The sequence below is a fragment of the Eptesicus fuscus genome, chromosome 12 (assembly GCF_027574615.1).
Source record: "Eptesicus fuscus isolate TK198812 chromosome 12, DD_ASM_mEF_20220401, whole genome shotgun sequence".
In the NCBI taxonomy this organism is placed as follows: Eukaryota; Metazoa; Chordata; class Mammalia; order Chiroptera; family Vespertilionidae; genus Eptesicus; species Eptesicus fuscus.
This window is the reverse complement of record NC_072484.1, coordinates 59,229,178-59,246,773: the sequence shown is the minus strand read 5'-3', so window position 1 is coordinate 59,246,773 and position 17,596 is coordinate 59,229,178. Positions and strand designations below refer to the sequence as shown.

The window sequence follows — 17,596 nt, the reverse complement described above, 5'->3', positions numbered from 1 at the left end:
GGGTAAAGAGGGATGAAATTGGGGTACAGAGCTATCATAGAAAATTAGATCTGATTCAGTTCATCATTTTGCATGCAGAGTGCCAGGACTTTCCAGTGATATTTTTGAGCAGGTCCCTCATTGTTAATTGAGGGGAGAGTGAATGCAAATTTCTCCCGATCTTGGGTAGTCAAAGGAATGGTATAGAAACAATTTTTTAAATCTATTATAATAATAGGCCATTTTTGTGGGATTATGGCCAGGGAGGAAAGTACAGGCTGGAGAGGCCCCATGGGCTGAATATTAATATTAATGGCTCTTAAATCATGTAAAAGCCTCCACTTTTTAAATTTTTTGGGAATTGCAAAAATAGGACAATTCCAGGGGCTATTAGAAGGTTCTTTGTGTCCCAACTCTAATTGTTCTTTCACCAGTAGATGGGACTGATTTCTTTTTAAATTTTTGCCCACTTGTTCCCAGAGATTAAGGTCTAGCGTTCCAACATCAGAGAACCAAGGATTATAAATTATAACAATTTTTAATAAGCCTTTTAGTTGTTCTTCTGTAACATAGGCACCATTTGCTTTTAATAACTGTTTCAGCACTGTAATATACTGTTGCTGTTCTATGGACAACTGTTGTCCCATTATGAAACCTTAGCTGAGAAAGAATTCCCTCAAACTTGGAAATCCTAAGCGGACTCCAGTTACTTACTTTTGTTCTTTTCCTCTTCGTTTTCAAGGGTTCTGCCACATTTTTTGCATTCCTGGGTCCTCACACAGGGAACCACTTTGCTGGGACTGACCAGACCCTGAACAACGGATGAATGATTACTCTGACACATGTTTCTATGAAAGAAAGACTAAGGGACTACTTGGCTATAGCCACCAAGTAGCCTTGTTTGCCTGCCTTCTTAGGCTTTTATTATAACAACAACTTGAACTAAAATTAACTATTAAATACTATCAACAGAATAAATATCCTTGAGAAAACACATGCTTCTACAAGGTCGGGTCTTAGAGATTAAACATAAAAATTCCAAAAAACAGCCAGGGACTCAAACTTGTTTGGAGAAGCTTCCCCCAGAGACCCCCGACCTTTCAAAGAATCCTTCTTACAGACTTTCCAACCAAGTCCCATGCTTCCCCACACATTAGAAGAGAGGTGGATAGGATTGGGTTATTGCTTTTTGATGTCTAACCCCTGCCTGGTAAATGATGGTCATGGAGCTCATCCTGTGGCCCACAGACCTTCAGTAGTATCATCAGCTGGGGGCTTGTTGGAAACTCATAATCTTAAGCCTCCCCTCCAGACCTACTGAATAAAGATCTGCATTTTAACAAGATTCCCAGGTGGTTCGCATGCATGCTGAAGTATGTCTTTATCAGGATGCTACCTTGCTAATTGCACAAAGATATCCACAGTAATTTTGAATGTGAAATCTTCCAGGCAGAACATACTATTCTGGATCTTACATTTATGGCTTCATTCAGCAGATATTTGTTAAGCTAGAGTAGGTGTTAGGCTGTGTTTTAGGGATAAAACATTAAGACACTGCCTTCAGTAAGCTCATCAAAGCAGGAGACTGCAGAAGACAGATGATGGTAGTGCAATGTAATAGGCTCAATAATAGACATTTGTGTAGGATGTTTCCAGGCTTCAGAAGGTTACCCAACTTAGCTTGGTGGGAAGAAGTGGGATTAAATAAAGCTTTCTGAGCTGACTCCTAAAGGCTCAATAGGTGTGTAGTAGTTTTGCATTGCCGTATAACACATTACTACAAACTTAGCAGCTTCAAACACTTATTATTACCTCACATTATGTAGGCTAGATGTCCATGCATGGCTTAAATAGATTCTCTGCTCTGGGTCTCAAGGGGTCTAGTCAAAGTATCGGCCTGGCTGACTTACTTTTGGAGCTCAGGGGCCTCTTCCAAGCTCATGTGGTTGTTGGCAAAGTTCTGTTCCTTACAATTGTAGGACTGACGTTTCTGCTTTCTTGCTGGTGTCAAGCAGGGAACACTCTTGGCTCTGAGAGGCCCTGCAGTTCCTCTCCACGTGGTCCTCTCACACATGGCAGCCAACTTTTTCAAGACCAGCAGCAGACCCTCTTGTTCTAGTCAGCTGAGGTGGAGTCATACAATGTAATGCAATCGAGAGAGTGACTATGCCATCCCCTTTGCCATATTCTGTGCTCTAGAAACAAGTGTTAGGTTTCACCCGCCCTCAGGGGAGGAGGAGGTTCTGCAAAGGCATGATTCATTAGGGGTCATCTGAGAAGCCAGCCCACCACAAGGGGATTGAGCTAGTGGGGGAGGAAATGTGGGTGAAAGAAGCTGCAGAGTGACCTCAGGGTACTTTGAATGGGAATGAGAAGAGGCTTTGGTATAAAAGGATGAATTAATTTTGCAATTATTGAGATTCAGGAGCTTGTAGGGCATTCAGATGAAGCTGCACCATGGGACTTTGGTTGTGCATATTTGCAACTTGTGGAGGGAGGTAGCGATCTCCTGATTGTCATGTTTGTGAAGCTGAGAGTGACTGGATGGTGGAAAGGGGCGACTGAAACAGACAGTGGGTGAGATGGAACCTCAGAAGAGCAGCAGTGAGGGCTGTGCTCAGGGAGAGGCAGGAAGGCAAAGGTGAGCCCAGAGCAGGACAGGGAGAACTGGAAGCTCACTGTTACCACCCTCAGGGGGTGAGAATGTGATAAGGAGCTGGGAACAGCAGAGTAAACCCAGTCTTCATTTTGCCCTCTATTAGCCATTCAGCATATGCTAACCTCCTGCCAAATGGTGGCTAGTCAGTGCACACACACTGGAAATTGCATTTTATGTGTACCCTTAAGACCCAGCACAGATCCTGGCCTATTAAAACATTTAACAAATGTTTTAAAATAGGTAATTAATTCAGATAGGATTTTAAGATTTTTCTTGACTTTTCTCTCAGAATTCTTCTCTCATCAGTGATTTTGTTCATTTGAGATATGTTTCTTCAGGCGGTAAATACAAGTATGCAGACTAACTTAATACTTGAAACAGTGTACATTCTTAGCAATTTGAATTTGGCAAAAATAACTGTAATAGCTACTGCTGAGAGTCTGCCATGTGCCATGTGCTATAATAAGGCTTTGTCTGTGGATCTCTAAATCTTAAAATGATCCAGTGAAGAAGTTATTATCTCTAAGACAGACCAGGAAACTGAGGCTCACAGAAGTAAAAGCACTGATACTGGAATAAACGAACTAAACAAGTGAAGAGACAAGGCCGAAGTAGGAGCAAATGCACATGGAGCTTAATGTGTAATCCACACATCTAGACTAATGGGGAGGAGAAGGACTATTCAGCAAGTGGTCTTGGGACAACTGAATGGTCACCTGGGCAAAAATATTGTGGCTTTACACCACATCCTAGTATAAAGTTAGATTTATCAAATATTTAACTGTAAGAAATAAGCTGTAGGTGTAATAGACATAAACAAAGGAGGTCTATTATCTGGGAATTGAGAAGGGTTTTCTAACTATTACCCAAATCTAGAAGCCATAAAAGAGAAGTTCTATAGTTTCATTGCTTAAAAAAACAACAACAAAAATCTCTGCATATTAAAAAATACCATAACTTAAGTGAAACAGAGAAATGACAAACTGGAAAAAATAAATAATGCATCTCATAATGTAGAGAAAGGAATAATCTTTCTGATTTATTAAGAGCAAAAGATGAGTAATTATTCCAATAGAAAAATGGACCAAATATAGAAAGAGCTATTTCACAAAAAGGGAAATACAAATGGTTTTTAAATATACAAAGTGATCTTCAACTTCCTCCTAGTGAAACAAGTACAAATTAAAACTATAGTGAGATATCATTTTTCACTTGTCATCTTGGCAAAAATCCAAACATTTAATAACTCCCCCTTTTGGCCAGATAGTGGGAAAACAGGCCCTGATCTGAGGCTGTGGGACTGTCCACAGACCAGCTCGTGTGGAGCTAAACTTGGTGGCACTTATCAGCAGGACAACACAAGTCTCCGCTTCTGAGAGACCATTCCCTAGACATCCTTGCACATATGCACACTGACATCTGTGCTAGTTTCTCACTGCAGCTTTATATGACTGGAAAAAAGATAGGAAACTATCTGAGCATCTGTAAACATGGAGCCAGCTAAATAAATCATGAAATATCCAATCAGGACAATGCTGTACAGTGATGAAAAAAGAATGCTCTTCATAACAGGATAATGATCTCCAAGGCATTCTAAGTGAAAAGAGATCTAGAAAACAGTATTATGATGTGATACCTTTTGTGCAAAAGAACAAGAAAATAAGAATTTATATTAATGTTTATTTGTATTTTCATAAATAAAATTTCTCAAGGATATGTTAGAATCTAATAACAGTGATTACTGGGTGGAGGTATTATGAGTTGGCCAGATGGGGGAGGACAGGTAGGCAAGTTTTCACTGTACTATTTTTTTCTATATACATTTTTACCTTGAACTATATGAACTCAAAAACTAAAATAAATTATATGTATGGAAAGATAGTAAGCTAAGGCACCTCAAGAATTGATCACACTCAGTTATATGTGGCTATATGGGCAAATGGCAGCCTGATGCAGTCAGTTTCAAAATTGTTGGTTTGCTTTACCTATCAATAAAGAAACTTTAATCACATATCTTGATATATGTGGTTTATTTGCTTATTTGCAAATTATATAATTTACTACTAAACAAATTGCATTTTGTACCTCAAAGCCATAGGCTAAAAAAGAAACTAAAAAAGCATAATATAAAAATGAAATTAATAGTACTTATTTCAACATTTTATTTTTTTAAATATATTTTTATTGATTTTAGAGAGGAAGGGAGAGGGAGAGAGAGATAGAAACACCACTGATGAGAGAGAATCATTGATTGGCTTCCTCCTGCAAGCTCCCTACTGGGGATCGAGCGTTCAACCTGGACATATGCCCTTGACCAGAACTGAACCCGAGACCCTTCAGTTTGCAGGCCAATGCTCTATCCATTAAGCCAAACCAGCTAGGGCTTATTTCAACATTTAAAAATGAGTTTACTCTCACCAAAATATTAATATTCGTGATTCTTTTTCAAAAACCTGATTCAGAGCTTTGTGTTACTATTATCAGAGGTTTAGTTTTTTAGGTTTGGTTTTAATGTCATAGCTAAGATGACTGACCATCCTGGTTTGTCTAGAATTGAGGGGTCCCTAGGTGTGGGACTTCAGAATTGTCACCAGGATAGTTCTGAGAAAACTGGGATGGTCAGTCCACTCTAGTGATAGTTTAAAAAGACATCTCCCAGCCCTAGCTGGTTTGGCTCAGTGGAAAGAGCAGTCGGCCTGTGGAGTGAACGGTGGGTCTCAGGTTCGATTCCAGCCAAAGGGCACATGCTGTATCCCAAAGTTGCAGGCTTGATCCCCAGTAGGGGTGTGCAGGAGGCAGCCAATCAATGATTCTCTCTCATCATTGATGTTTCTGTCTCTCCCTCTCCCTTCCTCTCTGAAATCAATAAAATATGTATTTTAAAAAAAGAAAAAGTCATGTCCCAAAGATAGAGGAATAAACTGAAGAGATGATTATTGGCCAAAATTATTAAATTGTGACACTCATTTTTCAGTGTCAGCCATCAATAATACAAAGGTGCTTTTTTGTTTTTTTGTTTTTTTTTAGATTTCAGCTACTGAATTTTTACCTTCTCTGTTAACAATTAGTTTTTCCTGGGAACTAAAGAAAAGTATTGCATATTCATGTTACCAAAAGTGAGTTCAAAGCCCATCAAAACCCTTCATTTGGAAGATTTTTAAATTAAAAACTGTTCCTTAATTGGAAGTGTACAATTGTTATGAATTTTTATAAGGGGCATACATTGTTTATGGCGACCAAATCCTATATAATAAAAGCCTATTATGCTGTGTCCAACTGATAGGTCGACAGTTCGACAATTTGGCCAGTCACTGTGACACACACTGACTACCAGGGGGCAGACACTCCAACCGGTAGGTTAGCTTGCTGCTGGGGTCTGGCCAATTGGGACTAGGTGAGATGGGCTGGACACACCCTGGAGCCCTCCCACGATCCCTCCCCGGACCCATGCACCAGTGGGGTCCCTCGGCCTGGCCTGTGACCTCTTGGAATCTGGGACCCCTCAGGGATGTTGGAGAGCTGGTTTCGGCCCAATTACCGCAGGCCAGGCTGAGGGACCCCACAGGTGCATGGATCTATGCACTGGACTCAAGTTATGTAAATAAAACACCTGTCAGATACCCAGTAACACATGCTCTTTGCTGCTGTATCTTTCAGAATAGAAGTGATTCCCTCAGTCTTTGCTAAATGGTCAGCTTTCCTTTAGATTTCTGAGTGTGCCTAATGAGTGCTTCTCCATGGAGAGAAGGCGTGCTGTCTTTTGATTGATTGCTTCTATTGTTCTTCATCTTTGGTCTGTAGTTTCTTCACAGAAATCTTTGAAGTCATTTGTCCATTTGTGAAGGTCACTTTGGCTAAAATTAGGTAATGTTTTCTTAACTGAGCCTAGGCTGAAATCAAAGGTAGGAAGGAGAACTCGGCTTTAGTGTGGGACATCCCTCTCCTGTCTGCTGCCTCTTGTGTGACTATCAGATCCAGGGATCTCATTAGGGAGTTGCTCTGGTCAATGTGAACTGTCAGGTAACAGAGTTTTCCACCCCAAAATATACCTGGTTATTTTCAAGAAACAAGAAGATTCAGGAAAAACCTTTGACCTTCCCTTTAACTGTCCTCCAAAATTTAGATAGAGGGTTTGCTCCGGGAAGGGAGCTATTTTCATAGATAACTATAGTTTAATATAAACTGGTGTGATAGGGAGGAATCTAGCAAGGCCCCTTTGAACAAAGTCCTCTCTATGTTCATTGTTAAAGATGGTCCAGCAAACATCTATTTACCAAACATTTCTTTTCCACCTCCCTGTGAATTGCCTTCCTGTCCTTTGAAGTGCCAAACCATAACCCCTAGACCCCTTTCTCCTTAGCTCAAGATGGCATATAAGCCTTCCCTAGCCTATCTGTCCTTGAGTCTCCTATTTTTATGTACATACGTAATGAATTTGCTCATTTTCTCCTATTAATCTGTCTCATATTAATTTGATTATTAGTCCAGCCAGAAGAACTTAGAAGGGCAGGAGGAAACATTATTTTTCCTCCCCACACAGTAATAAAGGATTCCTCTTGTGTCTGAATGGATTGTGGTATATGCCTTTCCTAGGGTTTGTACACCCACCTGGAGGGCACTGACTCCTGATATATTGTCCCCTTCATTACAGTGCTTTTCATGGCTTGGCTTCCTGCAAACGGAAAAGTTAGTTTTCAGTGTTTCAAACAGTTATCCAAAAATATGGTCTAAACCACATTTCCTGTGTTCTAGGAGCCAGCTGAAGAAGGAAAGCCCAGGGATGGGGCAGATCCTCTGAGTCACGGTAATTATCACCATTTCCAGCTTTAGTTCACAAGGAACAACTTTTAAATGAAACTTTTATTAGGTGGCTTTACTTGGCTTAGTTTTACTAATTTTAGTCTATAATAGTAGTATTATTTATTAACAGTGTGCTGCATATTCTGTTGACTTTATCAGTGAAATCAACGATTTTCAAATACAAGGTGGGGCAAAAGTAGGTTTACAGTTGTGAGAATCCAAAACAGTTTATTCTTGTATTATTTTCCGTGTGAATAACTAACTATAAACCTACTTTTGCCCTACCCTATATATTCATTAAGAAAAAGTATAAAGTTCTTATCTCATTTAGTTGCTTTTTAAAAAGCTTTAAGTAAAACAACTTTTGATTTGTAAACTTTTCCTGTGAACAAGAAAACAATAAATCCCACTTAGTTAATTTATAATTCTTCCCTTAAGCTTTTCTCAGATTGGTTTACTCTTGTAATGATAGCACTTGCACTCTTCTATTAAAGTCATGTTTTAAAGGAGATTATACATTTGCTCTAAGATGAATAGCACTTATCATGTTTACTAATACAGCTTTAGAATATTCAACTAATACTCTGATGCTTTAAATTTAAATAAAAAATGCAGATGCTAGTTGCCTGGAACATATATTCCATATATTTTGTGGTTATTGCTACACAAGAGAATAATTGTTTTTAAACTTTCTGTAAAATATAGCTGAATGTTCAACATTTGTGCTGTTCTCCATGGGAAGAAAGCATATAAATTTGATAATTTTTCTTTAATGATCTTTTAAGGTACCTTAAGTGTTTGTTGAGTAAGATTTAAATTTTTAATAAAAGAAAAATCTAAAAATACCTTGAAAAAATAACAAAAAAGAATTTAGGTTTTTATTTTATTTTTATTATTATTTTAAAATATGTTTTCATTGATTTTTAGAGAGAGAGGAAGGGAGATCAATAAGGAGATAGAAACATTGATGAGAGAGAAACATCCATTGGCTGCCTCCTGCCTGGCCCCTACTAGGAATTGAGCCCACAATCCAAGCTTGTTGATCTGGCAACCTCTTGGTTCCTGGGTTGACACTCAACCACTGAGCAACACCAGACAGGCAGAATTTAGGTTTTTAAAGATCATTTTATATTGCTTAGTCTTGGGGCAAAATATTGAAAATTTGTGGCCTTTCCCCTAAATGATTTTTAAAATAAAAATTGTTTTCAACTATAAGAAAAATATGCTACTTTAAATTTATTTTCTTCTTTTACTGTCACCCAGTCGCATCTTTTTCTTTGCTTAAAAAACAAAAAACAAAACAAAACAAAAGAAACCCACCAAAATAGAATATGGTAATTGATAATTATATAACTTGATGTTCAGCTCCATTGAAATATACTTCAGTTATGCAACACTGCAATTCCAGAAATAAATTTGGACTGTACCTGGCCCTAACAGCAGGTTGTTGTTTTTTTTTTTTTTAAACAACACATTTGTTTTCTTCTGAGAGGAAGGTTGTGATTTATTATGTGTTGTTTCTTCCTTGCAGCTATATTTTCCCACTAATGTAAATTGTTTTAGATTCTCTTATCCCATGGTTGAAAATTGACTCCACACACACACACAAAAAAAAGCAGAGTTAGAACAATCATTTAAAAATATTCAGTCTCCAAAAGATTCTTTTTAACAATTTATTATAGTTTCATTATAACCAACTACATGTTTTTTAAAAATAGTTTTTCAGTTTAATAGAAAGTAACTTTTTGCTATTGTCCTTCCATTGTCAGACTTGTTTTATAGTTAGTGGTTCATTTTCAAATGTTTCATCCTCTGGTTTATTCTTCTCCAAATCTGATATTGTTGTTATTTTCCCAGGTGTAGAACATAGATAGCTCAATGTTTAGAAGACGGATGAGCTTTGACTTGTGTATACAGATGCTACATGCTGCTAGTTGAAATGCAAATTGAATTTTTGGGGGGAGAGGGGAGTTGAGGTAATTTACATTTTTACCACATTTAGTGGGATAAAGGAAACTATTCTCTAAATTGCCTGTTGTCCTAGTATTAAAGTGGGGATTTTCTTCCTATAGTTCCTGGGAATTTTTTAATCTTTTCTGTGGGCAACTTGCAAAACAAAAGAGATCTAATAATTTATCTTATATATTGAAAATAATAAAACAAAAATTATGTACACATACATATTTATATGTGAACAGAAATTATACTGAAAAACACTCAATTCTTGGTAGTGATTTTACAACAAGCAAGGGCTTCCTTTGAAAATTAAATTCTTTGGAAATTCTATTAAAACTAATTTATTGAATGATCAATCTGTGTCATTAACATTGACCCATGTGTTATCGATCATAAAGCCTTGAGAGACCATTTAATTTATTTAGGGTGAACTTTACTAGTTAGTGGTGAATCCAGGATTTGAACTCCAAATTTAGCAAATTCTAAAGTCTATGCACTTTCTATTTATTTATGAACTTTCTACTTTAATATTCTCCCTTCTTTGTAGTTATTAAAATAAAGGTAGAAAAAACTGGAATCCTGCTTGGAAATGGCATGGGTGAAGTAACTGCTAATAATTAAAATATTAATGGTGTCTAATATAGCCTCTGTTTCCTTGGGGACTGAACTAGATTTTTCTTGATATAGTCATGCCATGAGATTGATTCTTTTTGGTTCTTTTGGAAACTCTCTGAGCTAACCTGGTAATTCAAAAAATTTAACAACTGTCATAGATATCCCTAAAATGAGGCTTGTATCAGTAAGTATTGTTTGTTAATAAATATATATGTTTAAAGTTTATAGAATTAGTATTGCCAATCACTAGGTAATTCCAGACCTCTGCTTTTGAAGTTTCTCAAAAACAACAACTGATTTCTTCAATTGGGCAAGTGATCTGGCTTTTCCCCTTCTAAATGTTAAGAAAACAGAAAGGTAAATGATTTAACCAGGAAAATTGAGTTTATTTGGGTATAGTAGAAGAAATGCCATTTGGGACAAGCAAACTATAGTTAACCATAGGCAAGTCTGGAGAACAGGGGAGGAGCGTGCTTTGATAGAGGAGGGGAAGGTGATGGAATGGGTGATACTGAACAAAAGTTTATTGGAGAAGAGTGAGAGTTTGGGCTTGTGGCAGCTTCTCATTGGCTGAGTTGCTGTGGGGCAAGGAGAAAAATCTTCCTTCTTCCTGTATAGTATGTAAAGTAACCTTCTTCCTGCTGGAATATGTAAAGTTAGGATGAGTGGTGTGTGCACGAGAGCTCTTTCTTTGTGGCTCCTGACTCCATTTTAAATGAGATTTTCCTTTATTTTTACAATCTCTTCAAAAAATTTTAGGATTAAATGAGAAAATGTTTATGATTTATTTAGTTCTTGGTAAATACTCAACAAATGGTATTTTTCTTAAACAGTTAATAGGGAATTTATGTATTATTTTTTTAATTTTTAGAATCTTTTTTGGTATCAGCTATCATATTTTATTTGAGATTCCTAAAGAACTGTTGTAAAATTATTTACTCTAGAGAATTAGCATTGGCTGAAGCATTTTTTTAAAAGTGTTTTATCCTACTTAAGGAAGATCTTGTTTTACTTTAAGGAAAAGATAGCTATAAAGTTAAACCTCCAAAACGCCATTTGTTGTTCTTATCATACATAAATGCAAGTGAGTAGCACAATATGTTTTTGACAGCCTTTCCTGAAAAGCCTCTTTGGGATGTAGCTTACTACAGAAAGTATTTTTTTTTATAAAACATTTTAAGTGAAAATAGAAGATTATTGCCAATATTTTGTGACTGTTCTGATGAAAATGTAGAGCATGAGAAAATGATAGTGGCAAAGGTTTGGTCTTTAGTAAGTTGAGCAGATTTAAAAGATACAGATTTATAAAAATGTTTGGAAGGTTGATAAATATATCAGTTATTTGGGGATAAAAATCTTATATTTGATTTAAAATCAATCTCATCTTAGAAATGCTCAGACCCAATGGTCCTAGGATATGAAGATATCCCTAGTTGGCCACTTGGCCCAACCATCATATGCCCAGCCAAGACTTGGGTGGCCATCTAGACACCTTATTTTTTCACTTCCCATTAGTAGTCTGTCAGTGCTATTGCTTCTGCTTCTGGAGTATTTTTCTCGTCTTTCTACTCTTTTCATCTTTTCTACCACCATCTGAGTTCAAGCTGTCATCCCCATCACCCCTTGCCTGGTTGTTCCAGCTGATGTCCTAAGACCTACTCTTGAGATGACCTAATCCAGACTCCACAATACAGCCACATTGCCCTTTTGAAAGCACAAGCTGGATCCTGTCAACCCTATATTTTCTTTGCTTAAAATCTTTCAAATGCTCCCTATTGCCAGTAGGATAGTATATGAGCAAATTCTTACTAAGGCATCTAAAACCTGCAGAATCTGGCCCTTTCTTGTCTTCTCAGCATCACCTTCAGCTATGTGCTCATTCTTCTCTTGTGCTCTGACAATTGCTGGCCTTATGTAAGGTCCTGCTACAGGACACCTGTAACTGCTGTGCTTCCTGTCTGGAGTGTTTCTCCTCTTTCGTAAGGAAAGCTTTCCCTGATCTCCCAGGCTAAGCTGGTCTGTCTGTTCTATGCTCTCATGGTGCTATATTCTGTGAAATTACTTAATATAGTTTATAATTATATTCTGGATTATTTGATTATTCTCCACTAGAATTTAAAGCTTGTGAGTGAGGGGTCATGTTTATTTTTGTCCACTGTGTGAATAGAGCCTAGCACATAGTAGGTCCTTTATAAGTATTTGAGTAAGTGAAGAGAGAAACCAGTTGATAAGGGTGGAAGTTGGTATAGGTAAGTGGAGAAACACCTTGTTACTGTGCTAAGCTGGTTGGATATTGTACTACAGTTACTAAAGATATGGGAAGCTTTGGGAAGGAGAGGATAGCCTTTCTTGTGGAGAGAGAACTCCAGAGATATCTCTTGAGTAGGATGGGGGAGTGGGTGTAGACAGAAGATGAGCCAAGAGATCAGTGTACTACCAAGAACTGATGAGATGGGCTGCCCATGTACTACAGAGCAGGGGTGGCTGAGAGGAGGAGACAGATTCCAAAACTATAGGAGGTAGGAGCCATAGGATCTGTTAAGTGGCCCACGACAGGGGCTGGAGGAGGGATCACTGGATCTAATATAGATACTGTTCACTGACTTAAGGAACATATGGACCACATTTGAGGGACAGTGCTAGGTTTTCATGTGGAGATTGAGGGCCTATGGCACATTTGAAGAGTCTGGGTCAGAAGCTGGTGAGAAGAGTTTAAGGAGCAGGTTTGGATTTGGTGATCCTGAAGCGTGAGTCATAGATGAACCTGAGAGTGCAGAGAGCCCTCTCTAGGGGAGCAGTTAGCGGAGGCTGAGGATAATCTCTCAGGTGAGAGAGGAAGAGAAGCCCATGCAAAACCAAGATGGAATTCTCAGAACCATGGAAAGAGCACTGGTGGGCGGTACCTTGGGAGGGGCATGGTGTGCTGTTCTCCACATGCCCAAGGACCTGGCACAACACTCTCTGTGAAGTTCGTACCTTGAATGAATCTATGTGACAGATTTTGGACTAGAAAGATTTCTCCACCTACATAAGGCTGAAGTTATATAAAGACAGATTTTAGAAGTTTATGACACTGCTATTTTAATTTTGCTATATGTCAAAAAGTATTCTACCAAATATAAGTCATAGTTTGCCTTTTTTCAGGGGGAGATATTTTTAAGTATCTGTAGTTGTCTTCACCGTGCTTAGGATTCTAGGAGAAATTATTTTTTTCTCATATAGTTGTCATAATTAACATTTTATAATAGCAAATCTGAATTCAGTAATTCCAAGTTTAACTTGACAAGGAAGCTGTGTTTTATTGATGGTTTTTTAAAACATAGAAAGGTTGCTTGGGAATTGAAACCAGTTATTTAAATTAGTGTACATTTATGGCTTATCAAGGTAATGGCTCCATGAAATAAGACATTTATGCCAAAACTAAACCTTGGGGAAATCACTTCCTTCATCTTTAAAAGGATTAGCTGATTTATTAGATGTCTTCCAGCCCTGAAGCTTTATGACTATATTTGAAACTATTTTGGAGAGTTAACATCATAAGCTTTCTTTCTGTATTAAAAAATGCTAAGCTAGTGAAGAGTTTTGGATGCTGTCTACATGTGCTATTAGAAATTAATTCCTGAAACATTGGCTTAAAGACACAGGAAAATAGTAGCTATGGATGAATTCTTTTAATTGCTCTTTTATAATTTCTGTATTATCTACAGTGACACCAGTTTAAATCAGAGAGATAATACAGTACCTACAATGTGGTAACTGTCATCCTAAATGAATTTATTTATTTGTGGATTCCTTTTTATTTTTAAGGCAAATAAAAAATGATTATTTGGTCCATTTTCAGTTATTATGTATTTAGTAAATTTGAACAGTTTACTAAATATCATTACTTATTATTTACTAGTGCCCCAGTGCACGGATTCGTGCACATTGAAAGGCAATTAATTAGAAGGTGGCTGATAGGGGCAGGACTGGGAGAGACGGACACACCCTGGAGCCAACCTCCTGAGGTCCCTCCCTGGCCGCTGCTCAAAGGGTATCTGCGGAATGAGCAGGGTCCCTCCAGCAAGTGGGTTCCCCTTGGCCTGGCTGTGGGGATTGGGCCAAAACCGGCTCTCTAACATCCCCCGAGGGGTCCCGGATTACGAGAGGGCAGTTCTCGGGTGATGCACTCTAGAATTGGGCTCCTTCCTCTCTGGTTCCAGGGTGCATCACCCGAAAACTGCCGCTGTCAAGTCACAGCAGCTCGGCAGCTCCTGCATTGAGCGTCTGCCCCCTGGTGGTCAGTGTGTATCATACCTACCAGCTAGTTGAACGGTCAGATGGTCACTTAGCCTTTTATACATATAGATGATGTACAGTTCTGTATTAGTTTCCTATAGTCATGACTTAACCACTCCAATATCAGAAATGTGTTACCTTACAATTCAGTAAGTTAGAAGTCTGACCTGAGTTGCACTAGGCTAAAGGTAACATGTGGGCAGGGCAGCATTCCTTCTTGAGGCTCTAGGGGAGGACCTGTTTCCTTGCCTTTTCCTACTTCTAGAAGACACTTTCACTCCTTGGCTCATGGCCCCTTCATCCATCTTCAAAGCCAGTAACGTAGCATCTCTCTGACCCTTCTGTTGGAGTCACACTTTCTGTTCACAGCTGTGAAAGCTTCTCTACTTTTAAGGATCCCTGTGCTTATATTGGGCCCTCCTGGATAATCCAAGGTAACATCCCCATCTCAAGGAGTTAAATATATCACAACTGCAAAATCTCTTTTAATATATGATGTAACATAATCACAGTTTCTAGGGATCAGAATATGGATATCTTTGGGAAGCCATTTTTCTGCCATCCACAAGTTATAACTTGCAGAATCACTTTGGGCTTTCTTGCAGGAAATGGAAATTATTTTGTATCTATTAGGGAACAATGCCATTATTCACCTCCTTTAGCACATAGTTTAGGGTTTGTTAGTTATTAGATCTACACTTTCTTGTTGTGTTTATACAACATTATAATTCAAGTCAGGACTAGGGCTATCATTGTAAAAGAGTTCTAAAGAGCTCAATAGAGAAGGGACCAGTGGTGACTATTGGAATCTCCACTGATGCCTTTGAGTGTACTTTCTAGGAATTTTTATGAAACTATTTTAGATGCTTATATATTATAGCTGTCATTTAAACAGTGTTATCTTTCAACTAATGAAATTATCTTCATTGCCTCAAATGGTCTACTAGTGAATAGAAACAGTCTTTTTTATGGATTTAAAATTTACATTCTCTAAGAATGGTTGCTGTTTTAAAAGGTTCAAAAGTTAAGAGGTTAAGATATGATTTTGGAAAATAATTTATTTAAAAAACTTTTAGTGTGAAGAATAAAACAACAATTTGAATAATATTTTAAGTATTCCAATTAATTACAGCCTAGCAGGGAATATCTTGAATAGAGGACAGTCTAAATCCTGATAGAACTATTTAAATTAATGAAAGTAGCAATAACAACTGCAGCTAAATTATATTTAACAGATTTTATTAGATGTCTCCAGGATACATAGATGAAAAAGGTCAAGGGAAACATGTAGTTAATCACTTTCCAAAGAGAATATTGCCATCTTATATGGATGTATGTTAATTTGATGGATTTACAGGGTGGTGTTCATAGGAGAGTATTTTAATATCAACCCATAATTACATGGGTCTTCTTTAAGGAATCTCAGTGATGAAAATTATCTTCATAGACCTGTCTGCCCCACATCAAGGGGGAAATCAGATAACTGTAAAATCTGAATATAAATGTGCTCTTTCCTGTGACCTTCACCGTCACCTGAATATTTTAATATTCAGATTTTTTTGAGAGTCCTTAGTTCTTTACTCTCTTCTAGTGACAGAACAAGGCCCACTAAGGAATCCTGATCCTCATTCCGCCCTGTTGTTTAAGTGCTCCCTTTATGTATTTGGCAAGTTCTTCTTGGCTTCTTTCTTCTGTTCTATGTTCACCCATCTGAACTGCCCTCTCAATTGAGGTGTTGACTATTTCTTCCTCTTTTCCACCTTCTTCTCCTTCTCCATCTACTCTTCCTTCACTTCTTCTTCCTCCCCTCCTATCCCTTCTTCTCTTCCTTCTTCATTTGCTCTTTCCTTGTATTTTGATAGATCATTCTGTTCTGGTTTGTATATCTTAATGCTTACTCTTATCAGTTATTTATTCTCTACCTTCCATTTCAGTGTGGAGATTCCCCTGTGTTTCAACTTGCTTCTCTTTTCATTTTACACTTTTTCTTTTGGTAACTTCTGTTATTGTCTTTTTGTCGTTGTTGCTAATCCTCACCCTAGGATATTTTGCCATTGAGTTTTAGAGAGAGTGTAAGGGAGAGGGAGACACACAGAGAGAAACATGGATGTGAGAGAGACACATCTATTGATTGCCTCCTGTATGTGCCACAACTGGGACAGTATGTGCCTTTGATTGGAATAGAACCACTGACCCCCCAATGTTCTATCCACTGAGCCAAATCATCAAGCACTTGTTATTGTCTTGATGCTACTCCAGTTATTTCTACCTAGCTGCAGATTCATATCTCAGCTCCACACTGGAAGTGTACTCCACCTGGTTTTCCTTCATTATATCAGTTTACACTTTCCCATTCTTCTCATTCTCTTTGTTCTTGCTCTCTTTTAATGCTGTCACCATTTACCCATCTCCTAAGCCAGGAATCTTCCAAATGCATGTTCCATATGCATCTTAACCTTAATTACTAATTGAGAAGGGAAAATTAACTAATGATGTGGAAGTTTTTTTTAAAAAAAAGTAGCAGTGAGAGGGAGCAAAGGAAGGAAATGGAAGACTTCTGTAATACTATCAACAATAAAATAAATTAAATTAAGATAAAAATAGATGTTACTAGTGTAACGAGTTTGTTATTGGTATTTTAAGTGAATAAATAAATAAATTTTGGGGAAGTAAGTAAAAGTGAGAGAGAAAGTAATACATGTAACACATTTGAAACTCTGGAGGAACTAGATAATTTCCTAGCAAATTAATGATTATCAAGGTGCACTGACAAAAATGTTGAACATTTGAATAGGTCGTACAGTAGAAGAAACTGGAAGATGAGGTCCAGCCAGGGGCACAGATGAACTGTCCTTCACCTTTGAAAGAACAAATGTTTATGCCCTAGCTGGTTTTGCTCAGTGGATAGAGCATCAGCCTGCAGACAGAAGGATCCCAGGTTTGATTCTGGTCAAGGACACATGCCTGGGTTGGGGGCTCAATCCTCAGTAGGGGCATGCAGGAGGCAGCTGATCAATGATTCTCTCTGATCATTGATGTTTCTATCTCTCTCTCCCAGTCCCATACTCTCTGAAATCAATAAAATATATTTAAAAAATAAAACAAAAATATTGCACCCATAACAGCAATAAAGTATAAAAATATTTTGAATAAAGTGAATAAGAAAAGTGGACATCATATGAATAGAACTAGAAAATCCTATCAGTACATGTAAATATCTGAACAAATGAAAAAGCATAACACAAAGATGTTAATTCTCCCCAAATTAATATTTAATTCAGTTCCAAAATAGAATCCCAACTGGTTTTA

General features: G+C 37.7%; 1 protein-coding gene across 4 annotated transcripts in view; it reads left to right on the top strand.

The window, feature by feature from the left end:
• The window catches only part of L3MBTL4 (L3MBTL histone methyl-lysine binding protein 4), a 323,126-nt gene that overhangs the window by 63,045 nt on the left and 242,485 nt on the right, over window positions 1-17,596 (top strand). For all 4 annotated transcript variants that reach the window (XM_054724420.1, XM_054724421.1, XM_054724422.1 and 1 more), the window contains exon 4: window positions 7,391-7,442. In XM_054724420.1, the coding sequence (XP_054580395.1) occupies window positions 7,391-7,442 (52 nt within the window). The remainder of the gene's footprint in view (window positions 1-7,390; window positions 7,443-17,596) is intronic.